The sequence below is a fragment of the Thamnophis sirtalis genome, unplaced genomic scaffold (assembly GCF_051295495.1).
Source record: "Thamnophis sirtalis isolate CommonGarterSnake01/CBP01778 unplaced genomic scaffold, rThaSir2_p1.2 scaffold_9, whole genome shotgun sequence".
Lineage (NCBI taxonomy): Eukaryota > Metazoa > Chordata > Lepidosauria > Squamata > Natricidae > Thamnophis > Thamnophis sirtalis.
In genome coordinates, this window is record NW_028261389.1 from 20381801 (window position 1) to 20399359 (window position 17559).

The 17559-nt window shown below is 40.6% G+C and overlaps 1 protein-coding gene across 1 annotated transcript in view; it reads right to left on the reverse strand.

Moving 5' to 3' along the window:
- Window positions 1-17559, reverse strand: part of DGKI (diacylglycerol kinase iota) — a 316253-nt gene that overhangs the window by 39362 nt on the left and 259332 nt on the right. The window contains 1 exon segment of the mRNA XM_087722998.1: window positions 7564-7589. Within this exon segment, the coding sequence (XP_087579124.1) occupies window positions 7564-7589 (26 nt within the window).

Consider the following 17559-nt stretch of genomic DNA (forward strand, 5'->3'; position numbering starts at 1 on the left):
CTTTTTGTTAATTTAAAGGCCTTCTTAACCTCCTTGGTTCCAATTGTTTGCTCATTGCATTTCTGCCCCATCTTTCAACTAATGAAGTACTCAAGATGGATAACATGAAAAAGAAATAGGAATCTCTTTACCTAATTTGTATTCAAAGACCAAACAATTCTTTCAGAAATCAGAAAGTTATAATGGAAACATAAAAATGCACACTCAGGAAAATCGCTTAAATATGGAAATCCCTCTCACCATTTGTTCAGGACAGGGATGGATGGAAAAGGCTGATTTTAGTTACTTTCATCCATGAGTCCATTCTGTTCTATTTGTATATTTGCTTCTTTGTAAAAGTCATGCAAATTACCCAAAGTTGTTTTTAAATGCATCTTTGAAGAGTATTACCAGTGTATTTCTCTATAGTTTCTAAATTTATTTTATCCTAAAAAGATAAAATACATTTTAACCAAGAATTGTGTGAGAGCATTTAGAAAAATCTGAAATATAAGCTATAAAAATATTCCAAAATGTATATTGTTCCAGAAACTGCAGATCAAAGGAGTTCGCCCAGTGTTGGGATTCAGCCAGTTCGCACCTATCCGGAAGAACCGGTTGTTAACTTTCTAAGCAGTTCGGAGAACCGGTTGTTGGAAGAAATCTCCTTTTGTTTTTTTCCACTTTACAGGGCTAATCCTGTAAGGCAGGAAGGAAACATTCTGCTGTTGTTTCTAGCCTAACCTTTATTGCCCTACTTACAGAAACTTTCTCTCCGGTTAACCCTTATTACATTGTAACAGCTAAGGCGAAGCGCCCATTGACGGAAGTGACGTTGAGTTGGCCATGCTCACACAGTCACATGACCACCGAGCCCCGCCTACCCAGCTGGTCATTAGGGCAGAGAACCGGTTGTTAAATTATTTGAATCCCACCGCTGAGTTTGCCTTGAAATTTAAAGCAGCTTAAAAACCAAGCTGGTTCTTGCAGCAACTCACAAGGTAATAGACTTTTAGATATTTTATTATGAGGATATTTCAGCTTTAAGGCAATAAGTCAGTGAAATTTCTTCTCATTCACTCCACCAATTTTGGCATTTATTTTACCTTGAATGAATGTTATATAAAGAACCTATGCAATCTATGTGGAAATTAAGATGTGTTATTGAGGATGAGAAGCATATAGAGAGCTTTTTAAGAACAAACCTCTAGCACAAAGTGACTGAGCACTAAGCATAAATATGAGTCCCCAAATTAAATGTAGTTTAATTTTGAAGGCACTCTACATTTAACCAGTTAGATTCACACATATAAGCCCTATAGTACTTTCTTGGCCGTATCTTAGCGTAATTTGTCAACCCTGACATGTTGTGTTTATTCAGCAACTTAAAATAAACCAAATTCCAGTTTTATGAAATCAGCAGGTACATTTTGAATTTCCAGAGGTTCAGTAGATGAGGCAGTTAATGAAGCCATCTATAAGCAGCATTCAAAACTGAGATAGAAAAGTAGCTTTTACTATTTATTTCATACTTTCCTGAGATTTTGCAAGGGATGCGATCTCTAAGCCAGGGGTGTCAAACTCAATTTTATTGAGGGCCTAATCAGGTTTGTGTTTGACCTCAGGTGGGGGGATCGCCAGGGTAGGCGTGGCCATCTTACATCACTCATGCTGGGGGTACCTGGGGTGGCCAAGTGCTAAGGCAGGATTTCCTTCAGACCCTCCCTTCCTCTCATTATAATCTCTCCTTCCTTCCTTCCTTCCATCCATCCTTCCTTCCCTCCCTCTTTCTTCATTCTCCTTTCTTCTTTCTTCCCCTCTTTCCTTCTTTTTCCATCCTTGCTCTCTTCCCATCTTCCCATCATTTTCTTTGTCCTTTCTCTTTCCCCTTCTCCTTCCCTGTCCCTTCTTGGATGCTCAAATGCAAAAGGGGAAATATTTCTCCTTTTGATTTGTTTTTAGTTTGTTTTTCTAGCTCTCTGCCAGCAAAAAGGGAGCCAGGGGGGCCATGCATGGCCCCCTAGGTCTCATTTTCAGCCACAATGGCCTCCTGAAGGCCCCTGCCAGCGAAAATGGAGCCTGTTTTGTTGGCAGAGGGCTGCAGGAAGCTGTTACAGCTGAAAACAGGGCCTGAGGGATGCAAGCAGCTCTCCAGAGCTCCATTTTTGCTGGCAGAGGCACCGTGGGCCGATCGTTCCCTGTTTTCAGAGCAGCCCCATGGGTCAGATTTAATCATCCCATCCCCTTGGGCCAGATCCAGCCTGTAGACCTTGAGTGTGACACCCCTGCTCTAAGTCCTTTTGTCTTATTTTGAGATCATCTCCTAGAGCAGATCCAGCAACAATTCCTGCAACCGCACAAATAAAAGTTATTGATGACATAATATCCAATGACTAAATTACAAATTCATCTATCCCAACAATACCTGTTGTTTCTGAACTACCTTCTAAAATGTATGAATTAAATACATTCACTGTCTACTAGTTCAAGAAGCTGTGAGCACAATGAGAATATATCTGCTGAACAAAACTCTGCAATGGTGACAGGAAGGGCATCTGGCCATTAAACACTCTGCTAGCTCCATTTAGTTGCTCAGACTCCACCCTGGAAGGGATTATGGGATCATTAAAAGAAGAAGATGATGATGACTGTCTTCCGGTTCCATGGATGGGTAGGTATGTGGGTGGGTGGAGAAATATTAGCGAGATTCTGTACTGTTTAACATTCATTCCGGACTTGCTAGAGTGAAATATTAAATTTCCCTCCAGCACATTCTTTGCTTACATCATTGTTGGGCTTGACCTAACAATTATATTTCCTGTGAGGAAATATTTTTATTTTGGTTTCTTTTAAAAAAAGTTTGAAAATCAAAGGGAACTAGAAGGAACTAAAGATTACAAAGTTAAAAGAGAAATTAAAAGAGAGGAACACTCAAACTTACAAATGCAGAGTGAAGCAAAATACTTTAACATTGGACATATTGAAGGATATTTTTAAACAATGGGTCCGACAAGTAAGTTTAAGAGGGTCTGCCTCTATATATACAGTGTGTTTAAAAGATGCCATGGAAAAAGAACAATATTACTTGAAATGATTTAATTGAAATGTATTTTAAAATGACAGGCTATAAGACTGGCATAGAATAACTGGACATAAAAAAGAAACTGCCCAATGTCTTAATAATTTAAAGGAATATACAAATAGCAAACCAAGAGAGCCAGCTGGAAAATTTTGAATGGATGGATAGAATGGATTTACAAAAGAAGCTTGTTAAAGCTTTGATGAATTTTATGAAAAGGGCAAACAAAAAATTAAAAAAAATCAAATTGTAAGGCATTATTTGGAAGAAATAAAGATAAAGTTTGTTAGACATAAAAGAAGGGGCTATAAACCTGCCCTATGTGATCAAGGTTAAATTAGATGTGTTGCTATCTCTGGTATCCCTTAATGGACTTAGGTTGGCCTCAGGACTAAAATGACAGGATTTTATGGATTTGTTTATAGATAAGAAATGAAATATGGGAAGAAACCATCACGGTTATTTTAAAACATTTATACGTTGAGAAGGGTGAAGTCAATTTTTACTGTATATATTTCTTTTTCTTTACTGTATTTTATTTTATCTTTCCTTTATATTTGTCAGAGTGCACACAGTGTGACTATTTTGAGATAACCCAGGAGCAAAATACAATAAACAGAGGTTTGTCTTTCAAACAGTGGTTTATCTACAAGGAATACACACACACACACACACACACACACACACACACACACACACACACTAGGCAAAGTTGGTCAATCAATCATCAACTACAGCATGGAAGTACACATGGAGAGAGGGATGTCCTCACAAGGCCTCTCTTATATATACAACCTCTTAAAACGATAACAGTTAAATAACCCTGCTGACTTATTCTCATCATTTCAGTATTACAGCATTACAGCATTACAGCAGCTGGTCAATTATTAAATCATCATTACCCTGACATTCTATTTTCTATTTTTCTTGATTTACCTTCTTTTTTGTTTTCTTTAGTATGCATTAGTTTTATTGTTTCAAAATGCAATCTTTAAAAAAAAATCACTATTTTAAAAAAGAAATTTGGTTGGTTTTCAGGTCTCTGGCCACTCCCCTTTTTCCCTTTTTTTTGTACTCATTCACCCAAAATGGATTCTATGCATACCATACAATATATTAACATTCCCTTAGAATTCTCAACCAAAGCATAAAATGAGAAAGTAACTGGGGCTCATATTTCAGGGAGAGCAGCCATTTTTTTAAAGTATTTGTAGTGATATTTATGACCTTGACCCATTCCTCCCCAAACTACAGAGCCTGAGGCAATATATTGTAGTCTTTCCTGTTGAGATTAGCTCAGGCTATTCAACCCCTCACTCAATGCTCAGAATAACACAAGCAGTTGCAAATCACTTGGAGTGTTTCCCTGTTGTTGTTATTTTGTCAACAAAGACCCCACAGGAATTGCAATCAATGCAGGAAATTTATCTTCCCCCTTTTGTCACTGGCTTTGACAAGGGGAAGCTACAACCTGAGTACAAGTCACCTATACCTTCTGATTGCAAAGCAAAGTCCATCCTAGGAAGGACTAAGTGTTGATTTGAATTAACTGCAGAAAGAAAGACCTGCATTGCAGATTATACAGTGCTAAGCAAGTTACTGCCATGGCTTGATATAAGAAAGTGACATTTGCTGGCTACAGACTTCAGAAAAGGGGAACACTAAAGAATGTGGTATAAGCCATAATATTATAACAGTAAATGGTTGAAACTATTTATCTTACTAATCACAGGAACCAATTCCACTAATTTTTTTTTACAAATGTTCATCGAATGTTAAGATAAAAAAAACATGCAGAGATAGTGCTTCTTGAGATAATTACTTTAAAAGAGGACAATAGGATTAACATTGTCAGGTAAAAACTATAAAGAGACAATAAATCTCTATAAATCTCTCTCAATAAAGTGTAAATAAATCATACGAGACTAGAGACTAACTACCAACTACATACTACTCACTACCAACAAATCAGATGGCAGAGTATAACTCCATGCCTTAAACTGTTCCACTTAAAACTGAATTATGCTCCATTACTGTATGTGTTTAAGCGGTGTGAAGGAGTTATTTAATCAAATTTGGTTTTATTGAATAACATTCTTTGTTTTATGTAGTACATGATTTATTGAATATGCTGGATTGAAGTTGGCTTCTAATTACTGTCATTTTTTTAAAGGTATTAGTTGTATCATTTATAATCTGCTCTTTTAGATATGTACTTATTATATTGTCACTTTCTGATTTGGAGGACTTCTTGAGAGTGTTTGAGTAAAAAAGATTGACAACTCAAACTGCTTAAACACCTACAGTAATGGAGCATAATTCAGTTTTAAGTGAAACAGTTTAAGGCATGGAGTTATAATCTGCCATCTGATTTGTTCATGGTACACAGTATAATTTCTAAGTGCAGGAAGTTATGAGTATGAAAATATGAATAGGAAGTAAGGTGAATCACCTCCAAAACTCAGTGTCTAGACCAGTGAAGGCTAACCTTTTTCTAAAGGTGTGACCAAGCGGGGTGCGCACACGCTATCGTGCCCGCATGTGCCCATCCACATGCGCATGCGTGAGTGACCCCCCCCTGCATGGTGGGGGTCACCTTCCCCAGGCTCCAGAGGCTTTCCTGAAGCCTGGGGAGGGTGAAAACAGCCTCCCCCCTCTGGAGAGCTCTGAGGGGCTTGGGGAGGCTGTTTTTCGCCCTCCCCAGGCTTCAGGAAAGCCTCCGGAGCCTGGGGAGAATAAAAAACAGGTTGAAGGGGCCAACCAGAACAGGGGTGGCTTCCTGCCAGTTCTAACCTCTTCTATAGAAGAGGTTCCACAAATCTACAGTGCCATTTAGAACTGGTTCGAGCTCCATCCCCCCATCCATCTGCATATCATCAAGATGAAGAGCGAGAGGAGGAATTCAGGGGGTTGAAGTCCACAGGTCTTAAAGCTGTCAAGTTTCAATAGCCCGCTTTTTACTCATTTCTGCCCTCCCCAGCCCCCAGGAGCACTCTGGAAGCCTCCTAAAAGCTATGCATGGGCATTTTTTGCAAAGGGGCGGGGTTTTGGGAGGTCAAAAAGGCTGTATTCAGTGTATAAGACACATCCAGATTTTCACCCTCTTTTTTAAGGAAAAAGATGAGTCTTACACTCCAAAAAATACAGTAAATTACTCTCCTGGAAACTAAAGTTTTTAAAGCATTGGTACTAAATATTCTGACTTCAGAAAGAGAACTCTCAAGCTCTCACTCTTGCCTTTCCTTCTCTATGGTACTGTAGTGAGTTTCCTCGACCAGCCATTTCATTGTCATTAGGCAGAAGTTTTCGGTTTCATTGGTATGATACGTGGCTATGGCTTTATTCTTCCTTTCAAAGTAAGCTCATAAATTGCTTTTATAGTTCTGGAGTGGTTCAGGGTATTGATCAAGCTGTAGCGTAGGTCTCTTGTCACAGTGGCACAGGTGGTTAAATGGAACATGAGAGCAGTTTGTGCAGAGGAAGAAAATAGTGAAAGTAGAAGAGAAAAATAGATCATGGGGACAGTTATTGAGGACTAAAATCAAGAAGCTGCCCAAGGAAGCTCTTTATCTGTCATCAGACACTCAATTAATAGATCAAACTAGACAATAACCCGGCGTTATTGGTTTTTAATCTAATTTCTAATTTTGGATTTTCCCCCTTACCAGAGGAAGCCCCCTTGTGGGGTACTGTGAAGCCATTACCATGGCAACTCCATTGCGCTGTACAGTAGAAGCCATTTTACAGCAGTGCAGTAGAAGCCATTTTAAGGCACAATAGGCTGTATCTTAACAGAACTCATACCATCTTGTAATGCCAACCAATAAATCAATGTCCATAGACAAGCTGCTTGATATGTGTATCTGAGACAAACTATTCAATGTAATGTTTCCTCTGAAGCATGGAAGGCAAGGTTTTGGCTACTATCTAATGAAATAAATGTATCACTCAGCAGTGGAAAGATGGAAGGGAACAGTGTGTGCTCTCTTAACATTGTAAAATCCCATTTGAAAGGCCTTGCATCTTGCAATTCCAGGAACTGTTAAGATACGGTAGCTTTAGGTGAGTCCCAATATTCTGATCTTCTAACTACCCTGTTCATACAACGGCTAACATGTGAAGCATTGTAGAGATGACTGACAGTGGGGATAAACCTTGTAAAAAGCTATGTAAGTGCTCGCAATCATTATTATCATCTCGTTTTTCTCTACAGACCATGGGTTAATAGTCATGAATAACAGACGTTATATTCCAAACAATGTTACTGAAGCAAAAAGTAAGTTTATTGAATTAGATTTATGATAGAACACTCATGACTTTTCTGCAAAACTGGATAGACTATACCGTATATATTTAATGAAATGACAGAGGAGCTATCTCTATGTCTATATCAAATTTTGCTTATTTCTGTACTTCAAATTCCTTTTCAGGTAAAACTTTACTTCTCCCTTCTCGTCAAAATCAATTTTAAGTTCAGCAGAAGAATTTATGAAATGGAATCTTACCTTGATCTTCTGAAGAAACAGGAGACCTATAAGTAAAGAAATAACAAGGAGTTTTATTCTTCGGTATGTTTAGGTTTGTTTTTTTTAAGACTTTAGTGGCCTTGTTGGAATTTTAACAGAGGTATCTGCAAGGTGAAATGGGACCGGATGGCAAGCTGTAAAAATGTAGGACACAAATCACAAAAGCTGCCACCTTAAAGCTCTTAACTCAGAACATTGAGATCCTAGAGAGACACTTTTCAACATTGCTCATTTTATCCTAACAAACATATCTTGCTTCCAGTATCAGCAAAACCTTGGCCTACTCTGCATCCTGAACTAACACTAAAACTTGCAAAACAAGATCAGAAGTAGTATAACATACTGCTGGCTATTTTGTTCTTAGTGTATTCAAGCATGCGCACGCGCGCACACACACAAAGTGTTGTTAGATATACCTCTAAAAATAGCAAATGTAAAGATCTTATTCTTAAGCAGTTTGAGCAATATCATTATTACAAAGTTAGCTCAAAATTAAACCCCATGTACTTTACATTAACAAGAGGTAATGTAGACATAACCAGGAATGGGTTGCTGCCAGCGCATGTGCAGAACATGAAAAAAATGATTAAAAATCAAGCCGGCAGCGGCAACTGCAGAACCGGTTCGGGAGCATGGCCAGCCTGATGTCCCTAGCGGTTCGGCAACCCAGTCCTAATTTCCACTACTGGTTCACTCGAACTGGTGCGAACCGGTAGCAACCCACCTCTGGACAGAATAATAGAAGGCGAATAATAAATAGATGGAATGAGATGGGGTATTGTTATAACTTTATAACGTCCCCTTCCAAAGCTGCCCTGCAACATTTGTCTCCCCCATTTCAGCAGGTTTGAGGATGAAATTTAAAAAATCTAGTTGCCACCAGTTCTGTCTTCCCCATTCTAAGGTCCTTAAATCCCACCATTGAGTACAAAAGTCAGACTCTCTCTTAAGCCTGCTCAAGATAAAGCGAGAAAATAAGAAAATAATTGATTTTGTAGCTTGGGCCAAAGGTTAATACAATCTGGCATTTTAGCAGTAAGCAAGGGGGTAGATTAGATCAGGGACACAGTGAAGAAGAAAATCTATAGTTTAGTGGCAAAGCTCATGTCTTGGTGGCAGGAAGTATGAGCCTTAATCCCTGACAACCTCGCTAAAACAATTCAAGAACACAGACGATGAACATCTACTGCTGCCATACAGATTCAGTCTTGATAATTCAACCTCGTATCAAGCATTTCTTGCGTATAGGTAGTCCTTGACTTATGACCACAATTGAGCCCAGAATGTCTGTGGCTAAGTGAGACAGCCAAGTGACGTTCGCCCCATTTTACTATCTTTCTTGTCACCGTTGTTAAGTGAATCATTGCAACTGTTAAATTAGTAGCAAGGTTGTTAAGTGAATCTGGCTTCCCCGTTGAATTTGCTCATCAGAAGATTGCAAAAAGTGATCGCGTGATCCCGGGACACTGCAATGGTCATAAATGTCCCAAGTTTGTTACCAAGTGTTCAAAGTTTGAGCATTGGGGATGCTTGCAATGATTGTAAGAATGTGTGTGTGTGGGGGGAGGGAATGGTCTTAAGTCATTTTTTTTCAGTGCTGTTGTAACTTTGAACAGTCACTAAAGAAATGATTGTAAATCGGACGCTCCCTCTATGGCACTGATGGATGAGGGTTTAATCCAACCTGTTAAATAAAATAATCCCTACCCATTCAAAAACTACTGTATTTTTCTGAGTATAAAATGCACCTTTTCCCCCCTTAAAAGAGGATGAAAATTTGGGTGCGTCTTATACACTAAATGTAGGCCCACCCGCCCACCGTCCCCCACCCTTTGGCCTCTACCTCCCAGCAATTTACCTCCTTGCAGCAAATGGGGAAAATGGGGCTTGCGGATGCTGCAATAGGCTATAGCAATCCCTGCAGCCTGAAACAGCTGATGATTGGGCTGAAATTGAAAGTGAAACTTGCTCTTCGCTCCAGGAGGCAAATTGCTGGGAGGCAGAGGCAGATTTTTTTTTCTTGTGCTAATCAGGCTGTTTGCTGCTTGCTGCAAGGAGGTAAGTCAATAACTATAAATGCCTATAAAATGTTTAAATTATTAAGACTTATTTTTAAAGACTGCTTTATTGTTGTTCTAGACAGCTTAACAAAAGCTTTTTAAAATAAATGCTTGATCTGAAGAGGCCCAGTGCTATTGTATCTTCTTTTAAATAGCAGAGAATAGCTATACTTCCAGAAAGGACATCAATTTTAACAGCATCTGTACAAGTATAGTCTGAAATGTAACATTACAAACAGTGTATATTGTCTGTGCTGTTTATTGCAAAGAGGCAAATTGCTGGGAGGCAGAGGCAGATTTTTTCCCCCTTGTTTTCCTCCCCAAAGCTAGGTGTGTCTTATACTTCGGAGTGTCTTATACTCTGAAAAATATGGAAATAATTAGATGTGGGAAGGGAAATAACTGATTGTTGAAGTAGCTCCTGTCCCTCACAAACTATACAATATTTGCCAACTCTTCACCTGTACCATTTTTACTGTTGTACTGTCTGCGGGGGGGTGGGGAACCAAACAAAGGGGAAAGCATGCTTTGAGTGATTAACTCTGCCGAAGTGCTTATGAGAATGAGCTCCCCGTGATTTTTTTCTAAAATTTAGTCCCACTGCTATCCCTTGTAGCCATGCAGCAGCATAAAAGGTAGCTAAGCCTGGGTACTTGCAATTACTGAAATTCAGAAAGAAACGACACACAATTATCCACTTTATAATTACAAGTGAGCATCTTCGGGTTGCATCTTTTAAAGTATGCCTCAGTAGAATTGTTATCACAGCAAGATGGTTAGAGGCAATTAGCCTTGCCTCTGAAACGACCCGAAGCAGAAACTGGCAGAAAAAAAAAAGACTATGATCATTTTGGCTGAGAAAATCATAACATTTTCTACTCTTGTCTGCCTAAACCATGGAGCAGACACCGATCTGTTTGTGAGGGAGAAAAGCGATGAAAGTCAAGCCAACTTTAAACAGGCAGAATTGCCAGAATGGGAACCTTAGACTCGCTCACATGGGATGGACAGCCATATAAACTGAATAAAATAAATATACTCTATAACTGAACATTTGCACTGGAATACCAAGAAACCCAATTCTGAAGGAAAGCAAACAGGCGGCTAATAGCCAGTATGATCTAGTGGTTAAGTCACCAGGCAAGGAAGTGGGAGACTGTGAGCTCAAGTCCTGCATTAGCCATGAAATAGCAATAGCAATAACAGTTAGACTTATATACCGCTTCATAGGGCTTTCAGCCCTCTCTAAGCGGTTTACAGAGTCAGCATATCGCCCCCACAGTCTGGGTCTTCATTTCACCCACCTCGGAAGGATGGAAGGCTGAGTCAACCTTAAGCCGGTGAGATTAGAACCGCTGAACTGCAGATAACAGTCAGCTGAAGTGGCCTGCAGTACTGCACCCTAACCACTGCGCCACCTCGGCTCTGGTGAAAGCCAGCTGGATGTCTTTGGCCCAGTCACTTTGTCTCAGTTCAACCCACCTCACAGGGTGGTTCTTGTGGAGAAAAGAGGAGGGAGTTGTGTTGAATATGTATTGCCATCTTGACTTATTTGTAAAAATAATGCAGGGTGAGATGCAAATAAATAAGCAGGAGGCTAATAACAAGGTTTAAGTCTTGCCAAACTAAAGCAACATTGTGCATAGCTATAGATATACTTAGGAAAAAGTTAGGGAGGAGCCATTTTAACTCTCTTTCTGTTATCCAAATTTCTGTCGGCCTCGTCGTCCACGAAGTCCGAGGCTGCCACATGGGTACTCTGGGTTCATATCATTGTCCGACTAATCTTCATTGCCCCTGCTGGAGCCCCTGGACTGCTGGAGCCTTGTCTGTCTCTCCGTTCGGCTCAGCATTGGAGGTCACCCAAGCAGCTGAGGCGACGGTTGCTATTATCAGCAAGCCAGGAAGCATGACTCCATGCAATCAAGGCTTACAGAGGCGGCGATTATCAGTGACGTTCCCTGGGAGTGTGTTAAACTGCCAAAATGATAGTTATCTTTAATGGATGGAGGAACAGACCAGTGGGGAGGGGGTTGCTTGGGAAGTCTTTGACTTTATGCATTCCAAAAGGGCACTGGTGATAGGCTCACGGGGAGGGAAAGTGGAAATGTGGGAGGGATTGGCCACTGGATGCTGGGTGGGGCTCAAGGGATTGGCTTATAAAGTAGAGGGGAGCACGGAGCAGCAGCTCCAACCATTATTCTATTTTTGCAAGAATTTGGTGTTCAGTTAGTACCGGTGTGATAAAGAAGCATTTAAACCAGGATTGGTGTTTTGTTTTTTTATTGTTTCATCATAACCTGACCATTTAAGAGTCAAGAGCCCAAGTGGCGCAGTGGTTAAATGCAGCACTGCAGGCTACTTCAGCTGACTACAGTTCTGCAGTTCGGCTGTTCAAATCTCAATGGTTCAAGGTTGACTTAGCCTTTCACCTTCCGAGGTGGGTAAAATGAGGACCCAGATTGTTGGGGGCAATATGCTGACTCTGTAAACCGCTTAGAGAGGGCTGAAAGCCCTATGAAGCAGTAGATAAGTCTAACTGCTATTGCTATTGCTATTTCAATGTCCCACTGCCTCTTTACCTTCTGGAAAGCAGAGCCTCTCTCTCCTGGGAATCCAGACTACATTCCGCCACAGTAGAAAAGACTGTGGTCATAGTGCTGATACCATATTGTTTCTACAGTAGGCTTGACAATGTGATGGAATGAACCCAATCTCATGGTTTGGACAACAGACTGAACCACAGACTTAACAACCTAGATGGCAAGCCATTAACCAATACAGGTAGTCCTTGACTTATTATCACAATTGAGCCCAAAATGTATATTGTTAAAAAAAACATGTGTTAAGTGAGTTTTACCCCATTTTATGACCTTTCTTGCCACAGTTGTTAAGTGAAACATTGCAGTTGATAAGTTAGTAACCCGTTGTTAAGAGAATCTAGCTTCCCCATTGACTTTATTTGCCAGAAGGTCGCAAAATGGGATCACATGACCCTGGGACACAGCAACGGTCATAAATATGAACCAGTTGCCAATCATCTGAATTTTGATCAAATGATCATGGGGATGCCACAAAGGTTGTAACTGTTAAAACGGTCATAACTCACATTTTTCGAAGTTGTAACTTCGAACAGGCACTACATGAACCTTTGTAAATCGAGGACTACCTGTCATTCTAATCAAGCTTAATATTAATCAAATTAATCATATGCTTCTGCTGGTCCCCATCCATCCGTTTATCAATACAGCAAGGCATTATTTCCCACTTGCGGACTTTCACCCTGCAATACAAGATTTCAGGATTACTTGCTGAAGGCTGCCTCTTCTGATGGAACTGTGACATGATTTATCTTTCACTGCAGGCCCACACTATTCCTGCCCTAAAAAATGAGAACATCTTCTCCTGGTCATGCAAAACTTACACTAACCAGAAAAGCCAGCAACCCTTTTAAAGCCAGATGCATCTACTCAAATTACCTCCTGTTCATGGTAACTCACAGATCCCAGATCATGAATTTAGCATCTGAAATCCCCGTGGCACGACAAAACCGTGAAGCCCTTATCCGCGGAGACATAAGCACGTCACTAAAGCCGCGACGTCATCATCGTGCATCATCACCGCCGCGACAACAGCGCGGCAACAGAAGGGCGCTTTAAAACGGTGCCGCAGCAGAAAGCCGATTTCAATTAAGGTAAGGGTTAGGATTAGGTTTAGGGGTTTGTTTTAGGGTTTGTTTTAGGGTTAGGTTTAGGGTTAGGTTTAGGGTTAGGTTTAGGGTTAGGTTTAGGGTACTGAGTGCTTGGGAATGCGCAGATTTGCCCTCCGCGATTATGTCAGCGCGGTAGGGTCGCGTTTTTCCTTAGCGCTTCAAACGGCACGAATTAGTCTTCGCGCTTATGTCTCCACGGATAAGGGCTTCGCGGATTTGTGGTGGAACCAAAATCCCAACCCGAATGTTACAAAGCAGCTAATTCTAAAGAACTGGTAGTTCTAAAAAGCTGATGACTGGTTTTCAAAATTTCCAAATCGAAATCTGCTCCAGTTTGAGAAGGAAGGAATCTATTTAAATGGAACAGTGGTGAGATTCAGCCAGTTTGGGCTGGTTTGGGCAAACCGGTTGTTACATTGCTGGCTGGCCCCACCCCTTCCTGCCCCACCTCTTCCAGGAGTCCCCACATGCCCCGTTTTGGCTCCCAGGAGGTTGCAGGGACGCCTACTAGGCCCAAAATGGGACATGGGGGTTGTGGCTCCCCCCCCATGGCCCATTTTGCTCCCAGGAGGCTGCAGGGAGGCCTACAAGTCCCAAAATGGGGCACGGGGGCAGCACGCTCTTCCCTGCAGCCTGTTTTTGCTCCCAGGGGTGTGCAGGAGGCCAAGTGCTGCCTGACACACACCCTTTCCATGACCACCATGGCCATGCCCACCCAGTCATTAGGGCAGAGAACCAGTTGTTGAATTATTGGAATTCCACCACTGGAATGGAAGTAATCAAGGGAAGGGATTTGCAACGCAGAGCTGGGTCGATGGGATTTCAAGATTCATGACAATTCAATGATCCTCCTCCAGGCATATTTTTATAAAAAATTCCAGCAATCCAGTGCATTATTTATAAAGACAAATGCCTCTAGAGAACCATCAACCATAAAGCAGCTATTTTTACCAACAAAAAAAGTTGCTATTTTTACCCAAAACAAGAGCCTCTGCCACCCAAAGCATTTTCACGCCCAGCTTTTAAGAATATAAAGTGCCAAACAACAAAATAACTTTATTGACCCTGTCTGGTATTTGACTGCCTCTTCTTTACTTTAGCAAATTGTTTCTGCAAACCTGCTACCTTGTTTGGGGAAAATGTGTTTTAACTAAATAAGGAAACCCTGCATCTAAATATTTAAATCCTTTCTTTCTTCTTTAATTCTTTCTCTTTAATTTTAGATATTTATTTTTTTCCCCTTAGTTCTAAAATTGTTCTTCTAAGTGATTTCTTTTTTTAGGCAGAATGCAGATGATGTTTAAAGAGAAGCTTGAAAGGATGTTAATGTGCAATTGTATGTATGCACACAATTATTGTATCCCATTTATATCTGCTTCAGACAGGCATTCAGAGTGGGTTCTTTTGCAGATGACACAACACCCACACAGAGGACAGATGATTAACCTCCAGACTGGGTGAAGTCTATTACTTAAATAGTAAATTAGCATTTTCTTAGAAAATTAACACTAGCAAGTTTGTGATTAACCTTACGAGCCTTTATTTTCCATACTTCCTATGTACAAGAGATTTAAACCTATTTAGTATGATTTATCTCCTTGTTTTCTTAAATTTTCCTTTTGTTCTATTACACTTCTATTTATTTTGTTAGTAAATATAATAATATATTCAATATGTAATAATTTGTTATATTGTTTCTATTTCTACACTACTTGTGTACTTATTTTGTAGATCTATTTCTTAAGGTGATGTAGGAGATGACCAGGTTGAGCCCGAGGGCAGGGTCAAATACATCATCAGTCTGGAATCCCTACACCACTAACAGAGACCTAAGTCCATCCTCCCGGAATTCCGTTGACTCTTATCTGCTGCCAATTTATCTTGACTGTTAGTAGATCAGATTCTTGTATGTAGAAGGTTGCATGGAATAAACATGCAGTACTTTGAACTTTATCCTGGGTTTTGGTTTCTTGTTCCTGACCAGCATATATTTATTTCTATACTCCAGTTTTATATATCCATGTTCCAGATTTATGTTCCTTCCATTTGCTTTACAACTTAATTACAGTCACTTGAATAAAAGTAGCCATTACTGCCTCTGGCTTCCATAAATGACCTCAGTGAGGGTGCTATTGTCTGGAGTATAGGCTGTGCTAAGTCTCTGGAATCTGCTGGGCATGGTAACCACCATGAAACTATGCTCCCAACTCCCAAACTTCTCAGTCAGTCAATAGTATTAAAGAGGTCTAATAAGAATAGCACATTGCATTACCATCTTCAAATTATATCATGTGCTCTAAGGATTAAAGACAGTGTAACGTATAATCCCATATACGAATCAGGACTATGATCACTTGGGGCAAACCAACAGATACCATGGGGTACATGAACCCAGAGCACAGACCCAAAATTTGGTGATTGAATTCCCCCAGCACCAATGGCTAGAGAAAATCTACTATCAGGCTTGTGATGTGATCAAGAGGGATTCTTTAAAGCAGCAGTATACCAGTGGTGGGTTTCTACCAGTTTGGACCTGTTTGTCTGAACTAGTAGTAGCTTGGCGGTCTGGGTCACTGGAACTGGCAGTGACCCAGCCTGCCACACCCCAGAACTGGTTGTCCTGGCAGCGCCGTATTTGCCACCATCTTGTTTTTTGCTTCTGCGCATGCACAGAGCAATTTTAGTTGTACTGTGCATGCGCGCACGGCACATCACTGAGCAAACCGGCAGTAGTCTCTGCTGGAACCTACCCCAGCAGTACAGATATATGTATTTATATGCTGCCCATTTCTAATTTTATCCCTAAGTTGCCTCGACCTTCTAGTTTCCAATACACTGTTTTAAACTTCGTGAGCAAGGTATTTAGAAACTGTCAAGGTGTCTTATAGAATCATCCTCTTCCCTGGTCCCAACAAAACCCCTTTTATTAAACAAAGGTGAATTCCTCTCATTCACATTCAGCAAAGGTCTGGTAAACAATCTTTCAAAGGTGAATTAATGACCACAGACCTTATCTAGATTGGAAAGCTGTCATTTAAATATTTAAGAGTTGACACAGAGCCTCTGAGATTCACAGACAGATCTACAGACTCCTGAAACAAACAAATTGTTTCCTACAAAAACCCACTACCCTTTCGCTCCTCTTTTATTTCCTACGGGAGGAGACATTCACAGCCCACTTGTGGCTTTACACCCAAGTCAACCCTGATTTCTGAGCTGTTCTTTTCTTCTGGCAGCTCTGCGCATGCACGCACTGGGAACAGGCTCCAGCTGTTCCTCTGTCTCACTACTCTGAAGGCAGCTGAGAACTGCCAAATGGCCTTGGCCCCATATCTGCCTCTGACACAGAGCGGTCGTCCAAGCCTTCCCCTGCCTCCAGGACTGGCCCATGTTCCTCCCCAACCTCCTCACTGTTCGACTTTGCTGCCAGCTCTGCAGGTCACTGGCGGACCACAACAAATATCTCTTATAACACCACCAATGATTTCACTCTTCTCAACCCCCGTTTCCATTCTTTCTCTGATTCAGCAAATACAGATCTTCATTCCTCTTTCCCTCTTTGACTCTCATCAAAATCTACAGATCTACATGTCTCCAGCCTAAAAGTTTTGTTTTTCTGACAGGGACTATTGGAAGCAATTTGTAAAGCCACTGAAATATCTGTGTTTGGAGTTTTTATTTCTCCTAATGTGGTTATTGTTTTCCTGTTTTATTGCCGTGACCATCAGTGCTTTCAACACTCTTATAAATGGTCTTAAATCACTAGTCGATTGAGTCATCCAATAAATTGAATAAAAACAAACATCTGGGATGCCACATGTTGTTGTATCCATGCATGGCTTTGGCGCATAGTTAGATAATTGAGTTTATGGCTTGTTTTTCTTTCAAAGAATGACACTTATGGTGTAATGGACTGACGCATGGTAACGATGCAAATTGTCTCCATTTTCATCAATGCCATTTTTCCCCACAGAAGTTCGGTTTAGGTTTAGCTTCAGGCTTGAGAGGATAAATTGCACTGTGGAAGACTGGCAAGGAATTAGTGTTGTGGCCCCTTATTCCTTTTGCACATAAAAAAAAAAATACCTGCGCAGAAAGGATTAAAGAGTTTCTTACCAGGGCTTTGCACGATTGCAGTTTTTAATGTTTGCTTCTTATCTGTATTCTCCTTGTAACCATTAAGATAAAGAAGCCAACACTAGG